The sequence below is a fragment of the Vulpes vulpes genome, chromosome 14 (assembly GCF_048418805.1).
Source record: "Vulpes vulpes isolate BD-2025 chromosome 14, VulVul3, whole genome shotgun sequence".
NCBI classification, from domain to species: domain Eukaryota; kingdom Metazoa; phylum Chordata; class Mammalia; order Carnivora; family Canidae; genus Vulpes; species Vulpes vulpes.
Window position 1 is genome coordinate 109843604 of NC_132793.1, and position 20930 is coordinate 109864533.

The 20930-nt window shown below is 49.0% G+C and overlaps 1 protein-coding gene across 2 annotated transcripts in view; it reads right to left on the reverse strand.

The window, feature by feature from the left end:
* RNF4 (ring finger protein 4) overlaps positions 1 to 16954 on the reverse strand; it is a 36841-nt gene extending 19887 nt beyond the window's left edge. The window contains exons 1-2 of one of the 2 annotated variants that reach the window (XM_025998995.2): positions 15951 to 16227; positions 730 to 898 (exon numbers count right to left, since the gene is read on the reverse strand). In XM_025998995.2, coding sequence (XP_025854780.1) covers positions 730 to 738 — 9 coding nt within the window. In that variant the 5' untranslated portion in view covers positions 739 to 898; positions 15951 to 16227. Of the gene's footprint in view, positions 1 to 729; positions 899 to 15950 lie in introns of those variants that run through there. The other variant, XM_072737705.1, reaches the window with a different exon arrangement.
* Between the last annotated feature and the right edge of the window lie 3976 nt (positions 16955 to 20930).

Below are 20930 nucleotides of genomic sequence, written 5' to 3' on the forward strand. Positions count from 1 at the left end.
TTGAGTTTAGATCCTGTGAGCAACTTTGTCAGCAGGGAATAAACCGGGGAGGGGGACCTCAGGCAATCTTCTCTGGAGCTCAAGGGGCTCCAGATAACACCCAGTGACACTACCCTAGCAGCCTCTGCAGTCTGATACAAGAGCTCTGAACAGACTTACCAAATTGGGTCACTGAGTGTACAGAAGCTCTCACTCTTACTATTATGCTCATACTGGACCAACGACTACACAGGGAAAAGAAATAGAGGGGAAAATGGAAAATTGGGTTATAAATGCTGAAATAAATCAGGACATGGATAGCTGCTCTGGGGATATGATGTTTCATATCCCCACAGCTATGACTTTTGTCCTCAGGGCATCACCCAAGATACTGGACTTCTCCAGACAAGTTGTGTACCTGCCCAATAGTCCTGCACACATTCCCTCAAGAACGAGGGTTACCTAGAGGCACCTTTATGGTACTCTCGTTAATGTCCCATAAGGAATAAGATATCTGCTTAGCCTTAAAAATAATACAAGAGGCACCTGGGTGGCCAATCCATCAAGCATCTGCCTTCCACTCAGCTCGTGATCTCAGGGTCCTAGGATCGAGCTCCAGGGTGGGATCCCAGCTCAGCGCAGAGTCTGCCCGTCCCTCCTACCTTCCTACCTCTGCTTGTGTGCGCTCTCACAAATAAAACAATAAAATCTTAGTAAAGGAAAGAAAACTGGCAAGCTGATAAAACTCACCGTACTCATTGTGCTCTTTGCCTCCACCCTACAGAAAAGGAAGGACCTGTCCAGAGGTCAGCAGGGAAGTTGAACGTTGACTCTTCTCAATTTCTCACACCTGCTGGTTATTCATCCTCTGGCTAGCATAGCAATCCGCTGCCCAGTAGATTTCCAGTATCTTCAAGTCCTAAAACACAATGATAACAAGGTGATAACTGCCTCCACCTGCATCATCAACAAAGCTCAGGGCAGCCCAGGTGGCCCAGCGGTTTGGCACCGCCTTCAGCCGAGGCCGTGATCCTGGAGATCCAGGATCGAGTCCCACATCAGGCTCCCTGCATGGAGTCTGCTTCTCCCTCTGCCTGTGTCTCTGCCTCTCTCACTCTGGGTCTCTCATGAATAAATAAATCTCCTTAAAAACAACAACAACAAAGCTCAGTTCAATCCTTTACTGGTACTTTGTTGAACGCTTCAAGCAACTCATGCGCTTGCTTGCATATTCTTAGGAAGCAAGCATTTTTGGGGGGGGGGGCGGGGGGAAGCAAGCATTTTTTTTAAAAAAAGATTTTATTTATTTATTTATTTTAAAAGATTTATTTATTTATTTATGAGAGACAGAGAGAGAGAGAAGCAGAGTGTGTCACAGGCAGAGGGAGAAGCAGGCTCCATGCCGGGAGCCCAACGTGGGACTCGATCCTGGGACTCCAGGATTGCGCCCTGGGCCAAAGGCAGGTGTTAAACCGCTGCACCACCCAGGGATCCCAGATTTTATTTATTTATTCATGATAGACCTGGAGAGAGCTAGAGAGGCAGAGACACAGGCAGAGGGAGAAGCAGGCTCCATGCTGGGAGCCTGACGCGGGACTCGATCCCGGAACTCCAGGATCACGCGCTGGGCCAAAGGCAGGCGGTGAACCACTGAGTCACCCAGGATCCCCGGAAGCAAGCATTCTTAATAGAGTATTGGACCACTTGATCCCAAAGCCTGAATTCAGACCCATTCTGCCACCGCTTGTCCTCCTTCTTGGCTGCTGAAACCCTTCTAGAGTCCTGTACCAGTTGCTGGGAAAAGACAAGAGAATCAGAGCTGCCACATACATACACCCTTGAGGACTTCTTGCAACCAGGAAGGCGTGGAGCTTCTGAGGCCAGAGCAGAGCCCAGGTTCTCTGGCTCTTTCCACAACTTCACTGTTGCCCTCTAGAGGAGGTGATAATTTAGTTGAGGAGACAAGAGCCAGCGGCCCTGGTTCACCCTGCAGGCCTAGCTGAGACTTCCATCAGTGGCAAGAGGTGAGTGGGAAAGAACCGGGAAACCACCAAATGAAGAGGCTGCTAGAGAACAAGGCCCCAGGATTTCATTCCACTGGGAGGCGGCAGCTACCCACAGTAAACTCCCTGCCAGAGATGCAGTGAAAAGGAACAAATAGGAAACAAAAACATGGAGTTGGAAGCCAGGGTTCATCAGGGGAGAAGGGGCAAAGCTGGCTTCTAGTAGGGGAAGCCCAGGGCTCAGAGAGAATCAGAGACAAGCGGGGGGCTCTGTGGTTACCCACTCTGGGCAGCAGTGCTCCAGACAAGAACAAGGGTTCTCAAACTCAAGCCTGCACCAGCCTCATCAGGAAGGCGTGTGAAACCAGTCTCTGATTCAGCAGGTGCAGGATGGGACTCAAAAATCTGCATTTCTAACAAGTTCCAAGGCAGCACTAATGGTGCTGCTCCCGAGGTCCCCACCCTAGGAACCAATGGACTAGGACCAGAGCCTTGGACTGACTGAAGGAGGCCTCTGTGAAAGGCACTGAGGTGGGAAGCAAGACAGGACCATCTCAGATCCATCCACCCTTTCATCCCCACTGCTACTACCTCCTCCTATCAGATCTCCCGCCTCCCGCAGGGCCCCATACCACCCTACTGCCCACACAGCTTTCTAACACACACAGCTGACCACAGCAACTAGAGCACATCTCTAGAACCAGACAGCTGGGATTGGCCAGGCACCTCCAAACCCTCTGCTTGTGCCCTTGAACAAAGCACCAAACTCTGCCCTGTTTCTTCAACTGCAAAACAGAGCAGCAAAACTACCTCAACAGGTCTGTGAGGATTATAGAGGCTGGCAGAGCACTTGGAACAGTGAAGCTCGTTTTAAAGGCTCAGTGGCTGTGGACTGATGTCGCTGACCCCTTCCACCAGTACCAGCCTCACAGTCCCTCCAAATGTACTAAGTGTGGCACAACTCTACCCCTCTGCTCCAGCCCCCAAGTGCTGTATAATGCGGCACCCAACCAGCTTTAAAAAGATGGTCTCCCCACCTCATTCACTTATCAGTGTGGCTCCTGTCCTGGGAACATAGCAATGAACAAACCCAGTCATTAGCTCCCAGTCTGGGTGGTGGTGGTGGTGGTGGTGGTGGTGGTAGTGGTGGGGCTGACACTGGTAGAGGGCTCAGGTGTTGTAATTGGGCATATTATGTGCTAGGTGTAAGGAAACACAGGACAAGGAGAAGCCAGAGAAGGTTTTTCAGAAGCACCCTCCACCCCAGAGCTTTTTTTCCAAGAGAAGCCCCTCTAGAGGGACTACCCAGCCAGCCGAGCCTCTTTTTCCATTACCTGGTGGTCTGCATGTGTCCACATCTGCTCCCCTGGCACCTCGTTGTCCACTGTGCCACTCTATGGGGAAATGTGCAGCTGCCATGCAGCATGACATCTCCTGACGGCCCTCAGCCTGGTCCGCATCATGGGGCCACATGTGCTCCTACTTTCAAATGGCACACATGTTCCCAAAGCAACGCCTCACCTGGGAAACCTTCAGGTGAGACCGGCATTCAGGACAGAGGCTTTGGCTGGGAGGGATCAAGACCATCCATCTGGTCTGAACAGAGGGGAAGGTTCTTAAGTCTCATAAAACCCAACAGCCTCTTAAGCCTCTTAAGTCTCATAAAACCACCACACTTTGTAAGATTCTACCACATCTGCTTATGTTTCTTATCCCAAGAAAAGTCTTACATTTGAGTGTATACACATGACATAGGTGTTTTGGGGAAAAGTTATCTACCTCACGGTGTGTCTTAGAATTGAGAAGAATCTTTGATTAAAATGTCACTGACAGAGAAACAAGGAGATCCGTCTATTGAATACAAAATAATTTAATGCACATCCCTGGGCTGTTCCATAAGCCTCTTGCCTCCCACTTGGTTACTTTTTAGGCTTTCAAACATGGTTGTTAAGACCTGTCCTAGGGATCCCTGGGTGGCGCAGTGGTTTGGCGCCTGCCTTTGGCCCAGGGCGCGATCCTGGAGATCCGGGATCGAATCCCACGTCGGGCTCCCGGTGCATGGAGCCTGCTTCTCCCTCTGCCTGTGTCTCTGCCTCTCTCTCTCTCTCTCTCTCTCTCTGTATGACTATCATAAATAAATTAAAAAAAAAAAAAAAAGACCTGTCCTAGGACTACTGTAGAGGACCCCCTACTACTTGACCTGCATGCCCTCCTTGCTCTCTGACACTGCCTCCTGCAGCCCCCTAGCCCCAGCAAGACCACTGATGCCTCCCTGCATGCTTCCCTAGAGTGTTCTCATTCTCCATGCCCAAGGCCAGTCCAGCAATCCATTCCAAATCTGTCTGCTTCTTTTGGGAATAGGAAGAGTTAGCAGTTAGAGGGCACAGGAAGTTGGAAGGCTGGCGTTAGGGAAATCTGCGAAGGGGTAGAATTTTACCAGAGAACAGAGATGGGAAGAAGGCATTCCAAGCAGACCAGAGTGGTGACATGGAAGTGCAATGTCTAGACTTCAGGTGAAGCCAGGGTTGCAGGAAAGGCAGCCTTCACAGCCTACAAAGTGTCCTGGATACTGCAGGTGACAAAGACCATCAGAATAGTAAGACTAACAGCTGAAGCCCAGATGTTATTTGTACTGTGTGCAAAACACTGTGCTTTCCAGACACAGTTCACGTAACAGTACCATCACCCAATAAAGGGAAAGGTATTATTAAGGTTACCATCTTATTTATTTTTTAAAAGACTCATCTGAGAGAAAGAGAGTGACTGTGTGCATGTACATGCACACATGCCGGAGGGGCAGAGGGAGGACAGAGCATCCCAAGCAGACTCCCTGCTGAATGCGATCCCAATGTTGAATATCAGTCTCATGACCCTGAGATTATAACCTGAGCCCAAAGAGTCAGACACTTAACTGACTGAACCATTCAGGTGCCCTAAGGTTACCATTTTACATGCAAGAGAGCTAAGGATGATTGGGGGGTCAAATAACCGGCCCCAAGTCCACAACTACTAAACAGTTGTCTGGATTTATACCAGGGCAGTGTCACACCAGAACCCAAACTATTAAATAAATACCATGCCAGAATCAGATGTATGAATTCTAGAAACAATTTGGAAAATGGATGTTTTCCAGGTTTTACTATGTCCAGGAAGAAACTCCTTCCAACTATACCATCACTTCATCTCAGCAGATGGCCCATAATCCTTTAGTTTCCAAGGCATGGCACTGGGAATGGCCAGGAAGGCCAGACACCAGGAATTCCTAAAGCTTTGATAGGAGAGTAAGGACAATTCACACCAAGGTATCTAGCTAGTTACACAGCAGGAGTGACGCCATAAAACTGAACGTGGGAAGGGAAAAAAGAAACAAGCGTTGAGGGTAGACAGTTTTAGTTTTAGAAATGCTAGCTATGGGATACCCAGGTAGAAAGGCATAAAGGGAAGAAAAAAAAAAAAGGCCTAAAGGCAGCTGAAAAACTCAAGAGAGAAAACTGGAGTGGGGCAGCCCAGGTGGCTCAGCGATTTAGTGCCGCCTTCAGCCCAGGGCGTGATCCTGGAGACCTGGGATCGAGTCCCACGTCGGGACTCCTGTATGGAGCCTGTTTCTCCCTCTGCCTGTGTCTCTGCCTCTCTCTCTCTCTCTCTCTGTACTCTCATGAATAAATAAATAAAATCTGGAAAAAAAAAAAAACTGGAGTGGAGGTAGAGATTCTAGAATCTGTTTAAATCTGCTCTTGCAAGAAGAGCCTGTAAGAATAAAAAGTCAGAAACAAAGCTTTGAGAGAACCTGGAGGCATCAGTTAGGCAAAGCCAGCGTTTCAAGGAGTCAGCAGCAGTCAACAGGCAGGGGACCTAGAACAAGGCCAATTGGCTGGCCACAGGAAGCCAGTCACTGGTGACCAAGCAAGTGGAGACCCAGAGTGACAGGAGTTACTCAAGAAACAAGCCAGGTGGGGGTGGGGTGTGCAGAAAGGGAGATTGCCCTAGATAAGGACTGTGTAGGTGGCAGAAGGAAAGAGACAGCAGAGATGAATGGTTGGATCCTAACCTGCCTCCTAACCCACCGCTCAAGGGCAGGACAACCAAGGGTTTTAGATCCTACCCCCATGTGCTTGAGGGTAATGGAAGGCTGAACAAGTCAGAATGCACACCGAGAGGAAGTAGGGAGACCAAGAGAACCCAAGGCAAGAAGAAAGCTGTGTGGCTAGGAGGAGATGGTAGCAGAGCATGGGAGCCAGGACTGCCAGTTGGGAGGAAGCCACTGAGGCCAGCGCAGACTGAAATAGTCCACTTGATCATTCTGTCCTTGTTAGAGGTAGGTTTTTTCCCGTGAAGTCACACTACAAAGGATGACCCCCAACTCTAGAACTGACACACATAATCACTTACATGGTACATGTCTACAGACATAATAGAAGCAGCTGGGCAGGCAGGAAGCAGAAAGTATGGAACTGGAGCTGGTTCTCTCACAGCCAAGTAAGGAAGAGTCAGCAGAAAAGGGGTGGCAGGGGTGCTCCAGAGACAGAAAGTGAAAAGTCTGTAGAGTATCCAAGGGAGATCTAGAATGAGCAGCTCTGTTGAACCCAGACACACAGAGCCCTCTCTCACACCATCAATGCAGGCCAGCAAAGACTGACACAATTACCCACAGATATCTGAGACCTAACTCTCCACATAGGTTCCAGAATCACCAAGCATTCTTGATTCTTAGGTGGCTCTTTGTACAGTTTTTTTTTAAGATTTTATTTGACAGAGAGTGAGCATACAAGCACGAGCTGGGGGAGGGGCAGAAGAAGCAGGCTCCCCGCACAGCAGGGAGCTCAGTGTGAGACTCCATTCCGGGACCCCAGGATCATGACCTGAGCCAGACACTTCACTGACTAAGCCCCCCAAGCACCCCTCTTTGTGTATTTTTCTTAGAGGAGATAACGTGCAGATACATTGGGTAACTCCTTCTGTGTGCCAATTAAAAGGTAGCTCTCACTATAAACCCAGGAATGGCCACTCTGAGACACATGGGCAGTCTCCTTTGAGTTTGAATGAGCTAGCTAGGGCAACCTCTGTATGCCAGCAGGGTTAAAGCAGACCATAAATCCTACAAAATTTCATCAAGAAAATAAATGCCAATTTATCAGGTGCTGGCTAGTACCAATTGTCTACTCCCTACCTCCCCTTTTAAAACCATAAACACTGGGCAGCCCGGGTGGCTCAGCAGTTTAGTGCAGCTGTTGGCCCAGGGTGTGATCCTGGAGACTCGGGATCAAGTCCCGTGTCGGGCTCCCTGCATGGAGCCTGCTTCTCCTTCTGCCTGTGTCTCTGATTCTCTCTGTCTCTCATGAATAAATGAATAAAATCTTTTAAATAAATAAATAAATAAATAAAACCATAAACATATAATCATTGCCATGTTATTTTAAGTACTTCCCTATATGGAATTTCAAAAATAATATTACAGAACATGTGTCTTTAAAAAGGCAAGAATATGGGACGCCTGAGTGGCTGGCTCAGCAGTTGAGCATCTGCCTTTGGCTCAGGGCGTGATCCCAGTCCCGGGATTAAGTCCCATATTGGGTTCCCTGTGAGGCACCTACTTCTCCCTCTATGTTTCTGCTTCTCTCAGGAATAAATAAATAAAGTCTAAAAAACAAAAAGCAAGAATATATTAAAGACTATGGTGTTTTGCCCAACTATTTATTTATTTTTTTATTTTTATTTTTTTTAAAGAAAATGAGAGAGCACAGCAGGAGAGGAGCAGAAGGAGAGGGAGAAGCAGACTCCCTGGGATCATGACCTGAGCAGAAGGCAGACATCCAACTGACTGAGCCACCCAGGCACCCATGCCCAACTACCTTTGTAAAGAATGTCAAAATACCCAAGGCTGTTGGCAACGTACCAGTGCCCAGCACAACCTGCCCTGCTGGGAAAGTGAGCATGATCATTAAAAGTTGCCAATAAACTTTAATTTTAAAACTTAAAAAAAAAAAAAAGTTCTGCTCCCAATGTGGGGCTTGACTCATGACCCTGAGATCAAGAGTCACATTTTCTACCAACTAAGCTAGCCAGGTGCCACCCCTCAGGCTTTTTATTTTCAAGATTTATTTTAGAGAGAGTACACATGGCGGCTGGGGGGAGGGGGGGCGCACGCGCACAGAGGGAAAGAGAATCTTTTTTTTTTTTTTAAACAGCCTCCAGTTGCCCCTTTTTATTTTTTTATGATAGTCACAGAGAGAGAGAGAGAGAGAGAGAGAGAGAGGCAGAGACACAGGCAGAGGGAGAAGCAGGCTCCATGCACCGGGAGCCCGACGTGGGATTCGATCCCGGGTCTCCAGGATCGCACCCTGGGTCAAAGGCAGGCGCTAAACCACTGCGCCACCCAGGGATCCCGGAAAGAGAATCTTAAGCAGATTCCCCACTGAACATGGAGTCCAACACTGGAGCCCAACACCGGACCAGGCTCATCATGTCACTGATGAGGAAGGGAAGGCTAACTGAGGAAAAAGCACAAGCTGACACCCCACAGACACCCGCCTCCCCCCACCAAGTGAGATATGTGTGCACTTCGCAGGCACTCCTGGCTGCCCTAAAGCTAAGGGAAAGGAAAAACAAAATAGTTAACTTGTAGAGATTATGGTCTTATAGAGAGGAGTCTCCCTCAATTTATAAAACGCCGTAATGATTTATAAGAAAAAAGCATTCTCGGGAGAGGCCTGGGTGTCTCAGCAGTTTAGCGCCTGCCTTTGACTCAGGGGATGATCCCGGAGACCCAGGATCCAGTCCCACATCGGGCTCCCTGCAGGGAGCCTGCTTCTCTCTCTGCCTGTGTCTCTACCTCTCTCTCCCTCTCTCTTTCATGAATAAATAAATAAATAAAATCTTTAAAAAAATAAAAAGAAAAAAGCATTCTTATTAATAACCTAACTTCAGAAAGAAACTCCCAACTCTCTTAAAGTTAATGCTTTACCAGAGGGAAAAACCACCTGAACCTGACAATGGCCAGGCCTCCAGTATCTTGTAGGTCCTCTTTAGCTACAAAAATTCTTTTGAAAACCTCCCTTTCCCTCACCTCCCCCCAGCTCCCAGTTTATCAGCGTCCCCTCACAACCCTGGGGCAGCAGCTCTTCCTGCCCAAGGGTCCTGTCCCCTGGCTTTCATAAAACCACATGTTGCACTAAAGACATCTCAAGAATTCTTTCTTGGTGGTCAACTCTGGATCTCACCCCACCAAACCTCACCTATACTCAAAACTACATCATCATGACCCTGAAATCATGACCTGAACAGAAATCAAGAGTCAGATACTTAACCAACTGAGCCACCAGGCAGGCACCCCCACCCAAAGCTTTTTAAATGGAACCTTGATGTCACATCAACAACTGGGCCTTAGTACTGAATAAAAGCATATGCCTCTTGCTTGCTATGCAATTGAAGGTACATAGTAAAGAGCCAGCAATCATGTGGCTGACGGTACAAGTCTTACAGCCTAGCACAAATACTTCATCTCCCTGCCTCAATTTCTCCATCTTTAATGTGGGGAAAAAATACCCCTTGCCTTTGCAGCTGTTTTGTAAAACAATGATGCTGAATGAAAGTGCCCAGTACTGTTCCCAGCACCCTGGAGACAATCCCATCAGCTGTTTAAGTCAATGACTATTTACAGGTGCCTGATCCAGATCAGGCACATCTCCAGGGACTTCTAGTCAGCAGACAAAATCAGACCACGGATTATATAGTCTAAGAGGAAAGACAATCAGTAAATTATGCAATAAATATGCCAGAAGAGCCAGAAAGCACAGCTCTTCTTACAAGTGCTAAGTGCTGGGGCTCCTAGGGAGCTCAGCTGGTGAAGCCTCCAACTCTTTATTTCAGCTCAGGTTATGATCTCATGGGTATTAAGATCAAGCCCTGCCTGAGTCCTGCCTCCAGCTCCAGCTCTGCGGGGAGTCTGCTTGAAGAGTCTTTCTCTCTGCCCCTCCCGGCACTTATTCCTTCTCTCTCTCTCTCTCTCTCTCTCTCAAATTAATTAAATAAATCTTAAAAAGCAAACAAACAAATGGTAAGTGCTACTGATGAGGGAGCAGGGCTAGCTGAGGACAAAGCACGGCTGATATCCCACAAACAACCCCCACCCAGGGTGGGTTATGTGGGACATTCTTTGGGAAGCTTCCAATTGTCATAATGCACTGCTAGAGGGAAAAGCAACCTTTAACGTGACAATGACAAGGCCTCCAGTATCTTGTAGGTCCTCCTTAGCATGTGAAAGTCCTTTTGGAATCTCCCTTTTGCTTAACTCCCCCAACTTCTGGGTATATAATCAGTCACTCCTCACAGGCCCAGGGCAGCAGCTTTTCCTGCCCGCAGGTCCTGTCCCCAAGCTTTAATAAAACCACCATTCTGCACCAAAGACGTCTCAAGAATTCTTTCTTGGTAGTCCAGACCTCTATATTCCAAAACTTTATCACTACAGGATAAGAGCAAAGAAACCTTCAATCCCAAGAACTGAAATAAGAGAAACACGAGCTTCTGGCTCTCCACTCTTAGCAGGATGAAGCTAAGCCCTCTGGTTAGGCTGAGGGGCTGCAGAGCCAGCAAAGAGGTAATGGGCAGTCCTCCCACTTAGTTATCCCCTAAATGAGGCCTAGCAGCCTTGACTACTAGGCTCCCTGGAGACTTTTGCAAGAAGTAGATGAAAGAATTGGACAAAAAGAGAAAAGCAGCAAACTAGGCTTGGAGAGACAGTACTTGGTCTTTTTCCCAAATTTATCTTGTAACCCTGATAAAACCATCACCAGCCATCAGCAAAGTCCCAGAGACCTTAAAAAAGCACCAGAACCAAGAGGCCAGCACACCTGCTTGGTGACTGATCACCAAGGGAAATTCTTTCCTTTTTTCCTAACACAGGACCCATCAAAGATAGCCTTTTGCTTCTACTAGAGAAAAAGAACAGCTGTCTGGAAATAGAGATGGGTCTACTTTTGTGATTCAGGCCTTGATATGCAAGGGTCAAGAATTAAGAATGAACTTCAGTTTTTTGAAGATCTATGAAAAAAAATCAGTAAGATTACTATTGAGCCTTAAAAATAAAATTCTGACAGACTCAACATGGATGAACACTGAAGACAACATACTTCTTGGCAAAAGAGGACACAATCAAACAATGAATCAAACAATTCCTCTTACATGAGGCACCGAGAGCTGGCAAATTCAGAGACAGAAAGGAGAATGGTGATTGCTAGGAACAGGTAGGGAGAGGGAACAAGAAGTTTCTGTTTAATGAGTACACGAGTTTCTGTCTGGGAAGATAAAAAATTCTGCAGATAGATGGCAGTGATGGTTGCACAACAATGTGTAATGCCAATGAACAAGTGAAAGTGGTTCCAACGATCCAGGTTTTACAACATATATTTTACTGCAACAAAAAATTAAAAATAAACTTCACCTAATACTCTTTTTCTAGACATTTTAAAGAGTTTTAGTCAAGTACTCAGAAATGCTCTGCCGTGGACATGGCCCCAGACACATCTGTAAGGAACTGGCCTATACCAGGGTCCTCAGTCCCTGGTATGCATGCCCTGGGATCCCGAGGACACATCTAGAACTCAAACACGGCAAAAGCAGACCTTGGCTCCTCCTCTTCTCAAAGAAGCTGTTCTTATGAATTTTTCTATAGCTTCACGTGCAGAATTATGAGCAACTTCCAAACATGAGGTTGACCCTTCTGTCGATGAAACTCGTGTGCGTGAGGACACCTTGATTTTCTAACATCTATGTCTGATGAGGTTCTATCAGTAATTGACTTGAAGGATCTTATCTTCACAACTGAGAAGGTATCAAAAGACAGCAACCCAACCAACTCCTTCGTAGAAGGGTCATTACTCTGGGACAGCAGGAAAGTAAAACTGAGTGGCTCTCTCCACCTATCTGGCCCTGACCTAATTTTCTTTCAGCCTTCGGTGCATGGAGACCCAAACATGGCAATACCTGGAGACCAGGAGCATGGGTGCATAACATCCCTAAGGAAACCTAAGGATCTATCTAGCCTTCCAAATGCTGAAAAGATACCAGAGGCCAATGGAAAAAAAAAAAAAAATCAATCTCTGGTGCTGAGGCCATCACCAACTTTCCACTCTTCCTGGGACCAAAGTCTCTTTGGCCATGAAACTCGCAGGAGGCAGGCATGCTGGGTCTGTGTGGATGGTGCCTGAACACAGAGCCTGCCAGAAAAAGCCAGGTAGAGGCTTAGATGCTTGTAGGGAATCATGAACCTAAGATCCGGTCCATCGGGGAGGGGGGGAGGTGCATGGAATCAATCTAGAACTACTATAAATAGCCAAGGCTTAGATCCTACAAGTGGAGGTAGGGGAGGTGGTCAGAAGCTTACAAAGGAGGATTCTTTGGCCTATCCCTACAGGAGGGAGGCAGGGAGCAACAAAGCAGATTCCCAATGTGGGAGCTCCCTCATTTGCATTAGGGTCTCAAATAGCCCTCCCCCAGGGATCCTTCCCTTCCACTCAAGGCAGATGCACAGGTGGGCTGCCTGAAGAATGCATGCACGCTGTCACCAAAGGGCTAGCTAAACCCAATGCTCTACAAGACATTAATCTTGGCAGTGGGATCCCACACCTGGGCTTGTGAGCAGCAGAAGCCCTAATCCAGACCTCCTCTAGGCTCCTTCAATACTCTAACTTATAGTAAGAAAGAGAAAGTCAATGGACCTTGGCCTGCAGGAAAAATGTGGCAGCTAGGGTGCTGCATAAAGAACAGCAGACTATGAAGTTAATGCTCCAGAAGAGATAAAAAGAGCCCAGAAGGTTGTTAAAAGGCTTCACATGGTAGCTTCAAAAAAATTTACCAGTCTCCGAAAGACCCAAGAAGAATGCAGATGTTCCGAAACGATCACATCCATCACTTTCATAGAGCCAACCTCCCTTCCCTAACCCAACGCTAACCTTTGTGGCCTCACCTGAAATTAGGTGTACAACACTAAAAAAACTGTCAATGTCACATACACAAAAGTTAACCTAATGGAAATGCATGAGTACTACAATAACTATGGCACTTTACAAGGTTTGCAGCTTTTAAGTTATTGGGAAGGAAGGGTGAATTTTTTTAAACAAAATGTGTATGGGTGTGGCTCCTAACTCACACAATCATTGAGAATGCTGGTAGATGTCTGTGATGTGTACTGCCTGCTTTTAAGTTATTGGGAAAGAAGGGTGAATTTTTTTAAACAAAATGTGTATGGGTGTGGCTCCTAACTCACACAATCATTGAGAATGCTGGTAGATGTCTGTGATGTGTACTGCCTACAGTCTATTTGGCTTGGGTTGGTTCAGTTCAATTTTCAGTGTTCCTCTGGTATTTCCCATAGATGAAATTATGCACAGCAAATGCAAAATCCCCAAGATGTTCCAACTGCTCCCTAATATATCAACCCTTTTGGAACTAATCTTGCTTCCAAACCAGTGGTTAAAGCAGAAATGACTGTATTGTGCTCTGGTGCACTGGCTGTGCACCTGCTGTAGGCTCTTCCCAGTAGCAGTGCCATAATCTGATCCATACTATTCCCTTGCCTGCAAGGGTCCCCCACCCCTCCCACTTTGGGAAACTCCTGCTAATCCTTCAAGACTTACCTCACAGATTCCTTACATTTTTCCTGCTCCTCCTGGTCCTAATCTAACCATTTCTTCTCTTTTACTCAACATGGCCAACCTGACTCCCAAACCCAACACTTACCAGTGGTGTCCCTTCTCTTAGCACCAACATGGTGACTAAATAAACCATGACTTTCTTCCACTGAAATTAAACCATCAAGGGGTGCCTGCGGGGGTGCTCAGTGGGTGAAGTGTCTGCCCTCAGCTCAGGTCCTGATCCCAGGGTCCTGGGATTGAGCCTTGCATTGGGCTCCCTGCTCAGTGAGGAGTCTGCTTCTCACTCTCCCTCTGCCAGCACCACCCCCCATGCTCTCTAATAAATAAATATTAAAAATTCATAAAATCTTTATTTTTATTTTTTTTAAAGTCATAAAATCTTTAAAAAATTAAACTATCAAGCTCATTAAGTGCTTGAGAGAGATGGCACAGAAAATTGCTGAGGTGAAAAAAAGGGATGAATTCCTGAGGTGGGGGAATATGGAGCCTTACATTGCAAGTAACAATATAGTCACCAACAGGAAACAAAGGAAAACTTAAAAACAGACCATCACCATGGGAAGAAAGGAAAGAACATCTCATCTCTACAGACATAATGGCTAGAACAGTTCTCAGGGTTGTGAGTTTGAGTCCCATGTTGAGTGTAGACTTTACTCCAGGAAAGTCTTAGGGTCACAATTTCTCTTTTACACAAGGAAGCTCCTGATAATATTTATTTTGAGACATTTTCAGGCATTTCCCACCCTGCATGGTGTGGGAGGAATAAAAAACTTGATAGCCCTTATCTATAGCAGAGGGAGGAAAAACCCTTCCCAAGGAAATTCTGTAGGAGTACTCTCTAACCCAACCTCATGGGCTTTCTCACACTTGAACTCTGACCTTGGAGTGCAGCAGTATCTCCTCACCAGAGAGGAAACCTTAAAATGCCTTGCTCTATCAAGGCAAGCAGTCCTCAAAGCCCTGCTGAAACAAGCTAGTTAGGAAAGGTAAGTTAAAAGAGCACATATGTGAATTATACCTCAATAACCAGTCAGCCCCATCACATCTACAGGAGCCACCTAACCCCAAGTCAGTGAAAGATGTAGGTAAATCATTTCGAAATAAGACACTGATGGGCACCTGGATGGCTCTGTCAATTAGGTGACTGCCTTCAGCTCAGGTCATGATCCCAGGGTCTTGGAATCACCTCCGGGTGACTCCCGGCTCAGCAGGGAGTCTCCTTGTCCCTCTGCTCCCTGCTTTTGCTCCTTCTTGCTCACTCACCCATTCAAATAAATAAATAAGTAAAGTCTTAAAAAAAAAAAAAAGACACTGATAACATAGATGCAAAGAACATGCAAAGCCATGTTTATACAACATGAAAACCAATTACCTTCTGTGTATATTTACATTCACTTGCACCTCAAATCTTTTCTAGAAATGAGTGGGAGTATAAACTACTGGACACGAACTTTCAACAGCCTTTTAAGTAACAAGCCAGTGAAGAACTGCCATGACTGGCAATCACTAGCGCCAAGTTTGGTCCCCACTCCCCACCGTGGTCCAAACCACACTTCTCTCTTCCTAACTGGTCCAGAGGCCACTAGTTTCCCCCATCTTTCTAAGCCATCCTTCTTACAGCAGTGATTTTTCTAAAACGCTAACCTAACCACATTACTCTCTGCTTAGAGCCTCACTTAGTGATTTTTTTCCCACTTGGTCTTAACATGAATTTTGAATTCCTTGAACTTAGGACACACCAAAGACCTTTTGAGACCAGGGTCCCACTTACCTATTTAGTCCCATCTGTCCCACCATCTATCTTTCAACCTCAGGGAACTTCTCTCATTCCCTCTACCTTTGCTCCTCAGTTCCACCAGGGCTCCTACCATGCCTATTCTGTTGGCTGCTGTACCCAAAGCGGAAAGCTTGGCATACAGAAGACCTAAAAAATGTGCTGATTTAGAATTTTTAAAGTCTGCATTCTCAAAGGGGGTGAAAAAAAAATCTCATTCTCTTCTTCACCTACAAAGCATAGAGACACACACTGCACCCAAAAAGACCTACGGTATGTAAGAAGCATTAACATTTCATGGAGAAAGCAATTAAGAAAACAGGGAGTTTCACTGTAAAAAAGATTGATAAACCCTATATGAAGGTTAAGATTTTTAAATTTGAGTTGGAAGCTCAAGTTCAGGCAATACAAAAACCAGCAACATGGATTCTACCTGAATGTTCCCATTTCACCTGCAGCTCAGATAAAACGACCCGGTATGCCTCCCGACTCATTAAAAAAACCACCACCAGGAAAACCAAGCGATTCCCTTCACCGTCTCTGTACCTCATCACCAGCGGTCCCCAAAAGGCTGGTCACTTAAAGGCCGAGTCCTGCCGTCGGGAAAGCGAGGTTCCAGCTGACCGTGTGACCTTGAGCGCACCCCCTTGATCTCCCCCAGCACTGAGGCAGCCTCAGACCCCAGGTCCGGTTCGAGGCCCTGACGCAGAAGCGGAACCAAGGCAAGACTGGGAACGTCGATGGACACGGACGAGGAGGAGACAAAAGCCAAAACCTCCCCAAGAACGGCCACCGCGGGAAGTCTAGGCTACCCGGACCGGGCAAAGGGTGGACAGCGATGCTCGCGGAGCACCCCGAGACCCCGCTCACTCCGCGGGTACCCGACTGCGCGCGCCGAGGGGCGGGGTGCAGGCGCCCGAGGGGCGGGGCCGGCAGCAGCCCTCCGCGCTCCAGCGCGCCCCCGCCCTCGACCGGAAGCCGAGGACCCAGTAAGCTCTGCCCCGGGTGGGCGCTCCCCGGGCCGGCCCCCGCCGCGCCAGCCGCCGTACGCCCGGGCTCCGCCTCGCGACCAGGCCGACTCCCACGCCCGCGATGGCGGGGCGGCGGCGCGAGCACACAAAGGAGGCGGCGTCGGCGGGGAACAAAAACCTGGCCGGGGCCTCCCCCGAACGGCTCGCACAGGCCCGCGCCCCCGCCGCCCTGCCCACCTCCCCGAATGACCTTGGGCGCGTCCGGCCCCCTCCCCGGCCCTGGCTGCGCTGGCTCCTTGTAGCCGAGCGCCGCGGCCGCAGGCCCCCGGGGCAGCCGAGGCCCTGGACGAGGGGCCCGCACGCCCGTCCCCAGTGCCGAGCCGGGCTCGTGCGGCCACGCGGACGGCGGGGCGGGCGGGCGAGCCTGCGGTCCCGGGGGAGGCCCGGCCGGGCGTCCGGCCCGAGCGGGCTTGGCCGCGCTCGGCGGGCCGCTGCGCCGCGGGCCTCCGCAGGCCGCGAAGCCGCCCGCAGCCCGCATCCGCCCGGTCGGGGCTGGCCGCTCGCTCCCTGCGGGGCCTGGCTTACCTGGAGTCGAGCTGGTGCGGCAGGAGCCGCCGCCGACGCTCTTGGGCGAGTAAGCACCCCTGGAAGCCACGAAGGAGAAATCCTCAAGCAAGACGCCGCCGCCTCAACAGCGACCCACTTCCTCTCCTGAGGCCTGGGCTCCACCCCCGGCGTGTTCCCATTGGCCGCGGTCCCCCCGACTCCAGCGGTCTACCGGTACGATAGGTACGTTTTCAATCCTATTGGGTAAGAAGACCATCTATTCCCGCTTTGAAACGCGCCTCTTTCCGGCCCCGCCCACGCTCGCGAACTCTAGCTCTCGCCTTCCCGCGAGAGTCGCGGTCTGCGCCCCTAGGTGCTCAAGGCCTCACGGGAGTTGTGGTTTGCCGGGCTACGGCCGCTCGGGCTGCCGGCGCCCTGCCACTGACCGACCACGCACCGCCGGGCGACGGAGAGTCCAGGTCGGCCCTTCCGCGCCCGCATATCGGCCTCAGTTCTGTCTCCTGTTAGTGCAGCCTTTGCGAGCAATGGCCCCCTGGTCTCTGCTGTCGGCCAAAACCTGGGCCTGCATCTGCAGCAACTCCAGGGCGCTCGCGACCCGACGTGCCAGGCCCCCGGCCGCAGGCTGGTCCCGGTGGTCTCGAACTGCCTCTCAGGCTGGTGGTGAACGGGAGGGAAGCACAGCCTGGCCCGTGTGCGGGAGCCCGCAGGAGGCGGCGCTCGCCAGGGCGTCCGGGAGGGCTCCCTGGAGGAGGCCACCCCGGAATTGGGAACTGAAAGGACGAGAAGGGAGGAGAGGGAGCCTGGGTGGGAAGAGAGGCTGGCATGTCCGGGAGGGACTGCACGCTGCCTGGTGTACGAGGAGCAGAGGTGGGGAGCGGTGGCGGTGAGGGGAGGCGAGAGCCCTGTTTTGGAGGGATCAGACACCAGGTTCAGTGTGGAGGATCCCAGGGCAGTGGGTGTGAGGAAGGGAAGGACTAAACCCTGGGGGAGACCAGGGACGGAGACCCCGAGCACTCTGGGGCACTCTGGGGCACCTGGCGCAGTTCCAGGGCGTGGAGGGCGCTGCCTGCCTCCATGTGAATCCCAGCTCCGTTGTTGATGCGGGCCTGGCCAGTCCCCACAGTCCAGCCCCTGCCTCGGAGGGTGAGGGGGAGAGGTGGAGGACCCCACACAGAACCGCATGGTTCATTCAAGGCCCTGGCAGAGGGCTGTGGGTCAGAACCCCAGTAGCAGAGTCTGAGCTCAGCTGCCAGAACTTGGACTTGGACATGGATTTGGCAACAGAAAGCCTGGCTGGCTTGTCCCCACTGTTCTAAGGGAACCCAGATCCAGGCAGTGGCCGTCACCGCTGGTCCCCGGACACCCTCAGGCAGTGAGGCTGTCACTCCAAATGCCTGGGATGGACTGTTTACTAAGAGGGGGTCTTCAGCCCAGACGATTGAGTCACATATGGGAACGACAAAGCTGGTCAAAACCAGAGAGCATTAATGGTTCTGTGTCGAGTTTACAAGCAGTCTCTGTTTGATACTTACGTAATTGTAAAAGAATTTGGCATGGTAGAGTGTCAGATAAATCTGATTCTGCATGAAATAGTGATTTTAAGTTGGAAAGTACAAGATTTTAGTTTGTCATCATAACTGGAATATCAGAATTTACAAATTTAAGAGAAATTAGACCTTTAACACATCTATAGGAATTTTTTATTTATTTATTTATTTATTTATTTAGGCCCCAGCTCCCGCCCGCGGGAGGAGGGAGCCTATAGGAATTTTTAAATACTTGATAAGGCAGACAACAGAAATGCTAAAATGTAAGTTTAGATTCTATAGTATAAATGCAGTTTGAAATGTTAAAGGTGGGGAATCCTTGGATGGCATAGATGGTTAATCATCGGACTCTTGTGGTTTCAGCTCAGGTCATGACTTCACTGGTGGTGGGATTGAGCCCTTCCTCTGGTTCTGCACTGAGCAGGGAGTCTGTTTGAGATTCTCTCCCTCTGCCCTACCCCCTTACCCCGCAGAATCTTTCTCTAAAATAAAATAAATATCGAAAAAAATGTGAAAGGGTATTTCAGCCTATAAATGGAACCATATACAACCAATCAAAATGATAGTTATAGATTTAAAAAATAAGATTAGAGGATATCTGGGTCCCTCAGTGGTTGAGTATCTGCCTTCAGCTCAGGGCACAATCCCAGGTCCTGGGATCGAGTCCTGCATCGGGCTCCCTGCAAGGAGCCTTATCCCTCTGCCTATGTCTCTGCCTCTCTCCGTGTCTCTTGTGAATAAATAAAATCTTTAAAAATAAGGTTAGTAATTTGAATTTCACAGCCTAAAGAAAAATTAGGGTTTTCTATTTATAACTTTACTACATCACATTAAAGATGTGAGTTGAGGGGCACTTGGGTGGCTCAGTCAGTTGTGTCCACAACCCTTGTTTTCAGCTCAGGTCATGATCTCAGGGTCTATGAGCTTTTTTTTTTTTTTTTTTTTTTTTTTTTAAGGGTTTTTATTTATTTATTCATGAGAGGCACAGAGATATATAGAGAGAGGCAGAGACACAGGCAGAGGGAGAAGCAGGCTCCACACAAGGAGCCCAATGCGGGACTCGATCCCAGGACTCCAGGATCTCACCCTGGGCAGAAGGCAGACGCTAAACCGCTGAGCCACCCAGGCCTCGCAGGGTCTGTGAGCTTCAAGTTCTCTCCAAACCTCACTTGACACTGAACTTGGGGGTATGGACATCCCTGGCTTCCTCACAGATAATGCATCTGGCCCTGAATGTTTTCAGCTCAGAGAAAAGACTGAGACCTTGGTACTTCCAAGTGCCACACAGCCAATGTAGATTATTGGGCATCACATGAGAACCCGAATCTGTGATGAGGTCTGAGGATCAGCTTTTTAACTATTTGCAAAGAACCTCTCTCTGCCCAAGTGAGTTTTAGGTACTGTCAGTGAGGGTCTTCTGGCTGCACTTATGCAGAAAATACACTGAAGCAGAATGTCAATTCCCTGGGTGGTCCAGAGAGAGCTTTCACAGCACCAGCTGGACCTGACCTCTCCTGGCTGGCCCTCTTTCCAGGGGCAGTTTCACTCTCTCTCAAAGGGCTCATGAAGGGGGTGACTCAGTGGCTTAGTCCATTAAGTGTCCAACTCTTGGTTTGGACTCAGGTCATGATCTCAGGGTCATGGGATCAAGCCCACATCGGGCTCTGGGTGTTCTCTGCTCCCTCCTCAAATAAAAATTGTTTTGTTTTTTTTTAAGATTTTATTTATTCATGAGAGACACACACAGACACACACATGGGACTTGATCCTAGGTCTCCAGGATCACACCCTGGGCCGAAGGCAGCGCTAAATTGCTGAGCCACCAGAGCTGCCCTAAAAGTTGTTTTAAAAGGCTCATGCAGGTAGCAGGGAAGTCTCAGTAAATGAAGGCTATCAACTCTAGAAGGTATGTCAGCTGCTGCTTCTGACAAACCTCAAAGCTCAGTGCTTTGAGCAAACCAGGCATTTATTGTTAATGAATCTACAAGTTAGTGGGGGCAGGGGAAGGTTCTGGTTCTGCTGGTATGTAGTATGGGTGAGAACGGCTTCTGCTGGAACAACTGGCTGACCTCATATTGTGTCTCATGTCAGCAGGTCACCCTGGACATCCTCACATTGGGGCCCGGCAGGGTTTCAAGAGAACAAAGAGGAGTTCCAAGGCCACGTGAGGCTCAGCCTCAGAACTGGCACACAGCCACTTCTGCTGTACCCTGTTGGCCAAAGTAAGCCAGCCCAGATTCAAGGACTGAGGGAAATAGACTGCGTCTTAATGGGCAATCATGAGGCAGGGAACCTGGGAGACCAGAGACACTTTGCCATTAATCTGGAATACATGGTCTGCCCTCAGGCCACAACCTCAGGGGATGGCCCAAAGCCTGTTCCCCCCCAGGTTGGTATGGAACAGAAGCTCCAGGTACTCTCAAGGCAGCTCTGAGCAGCCA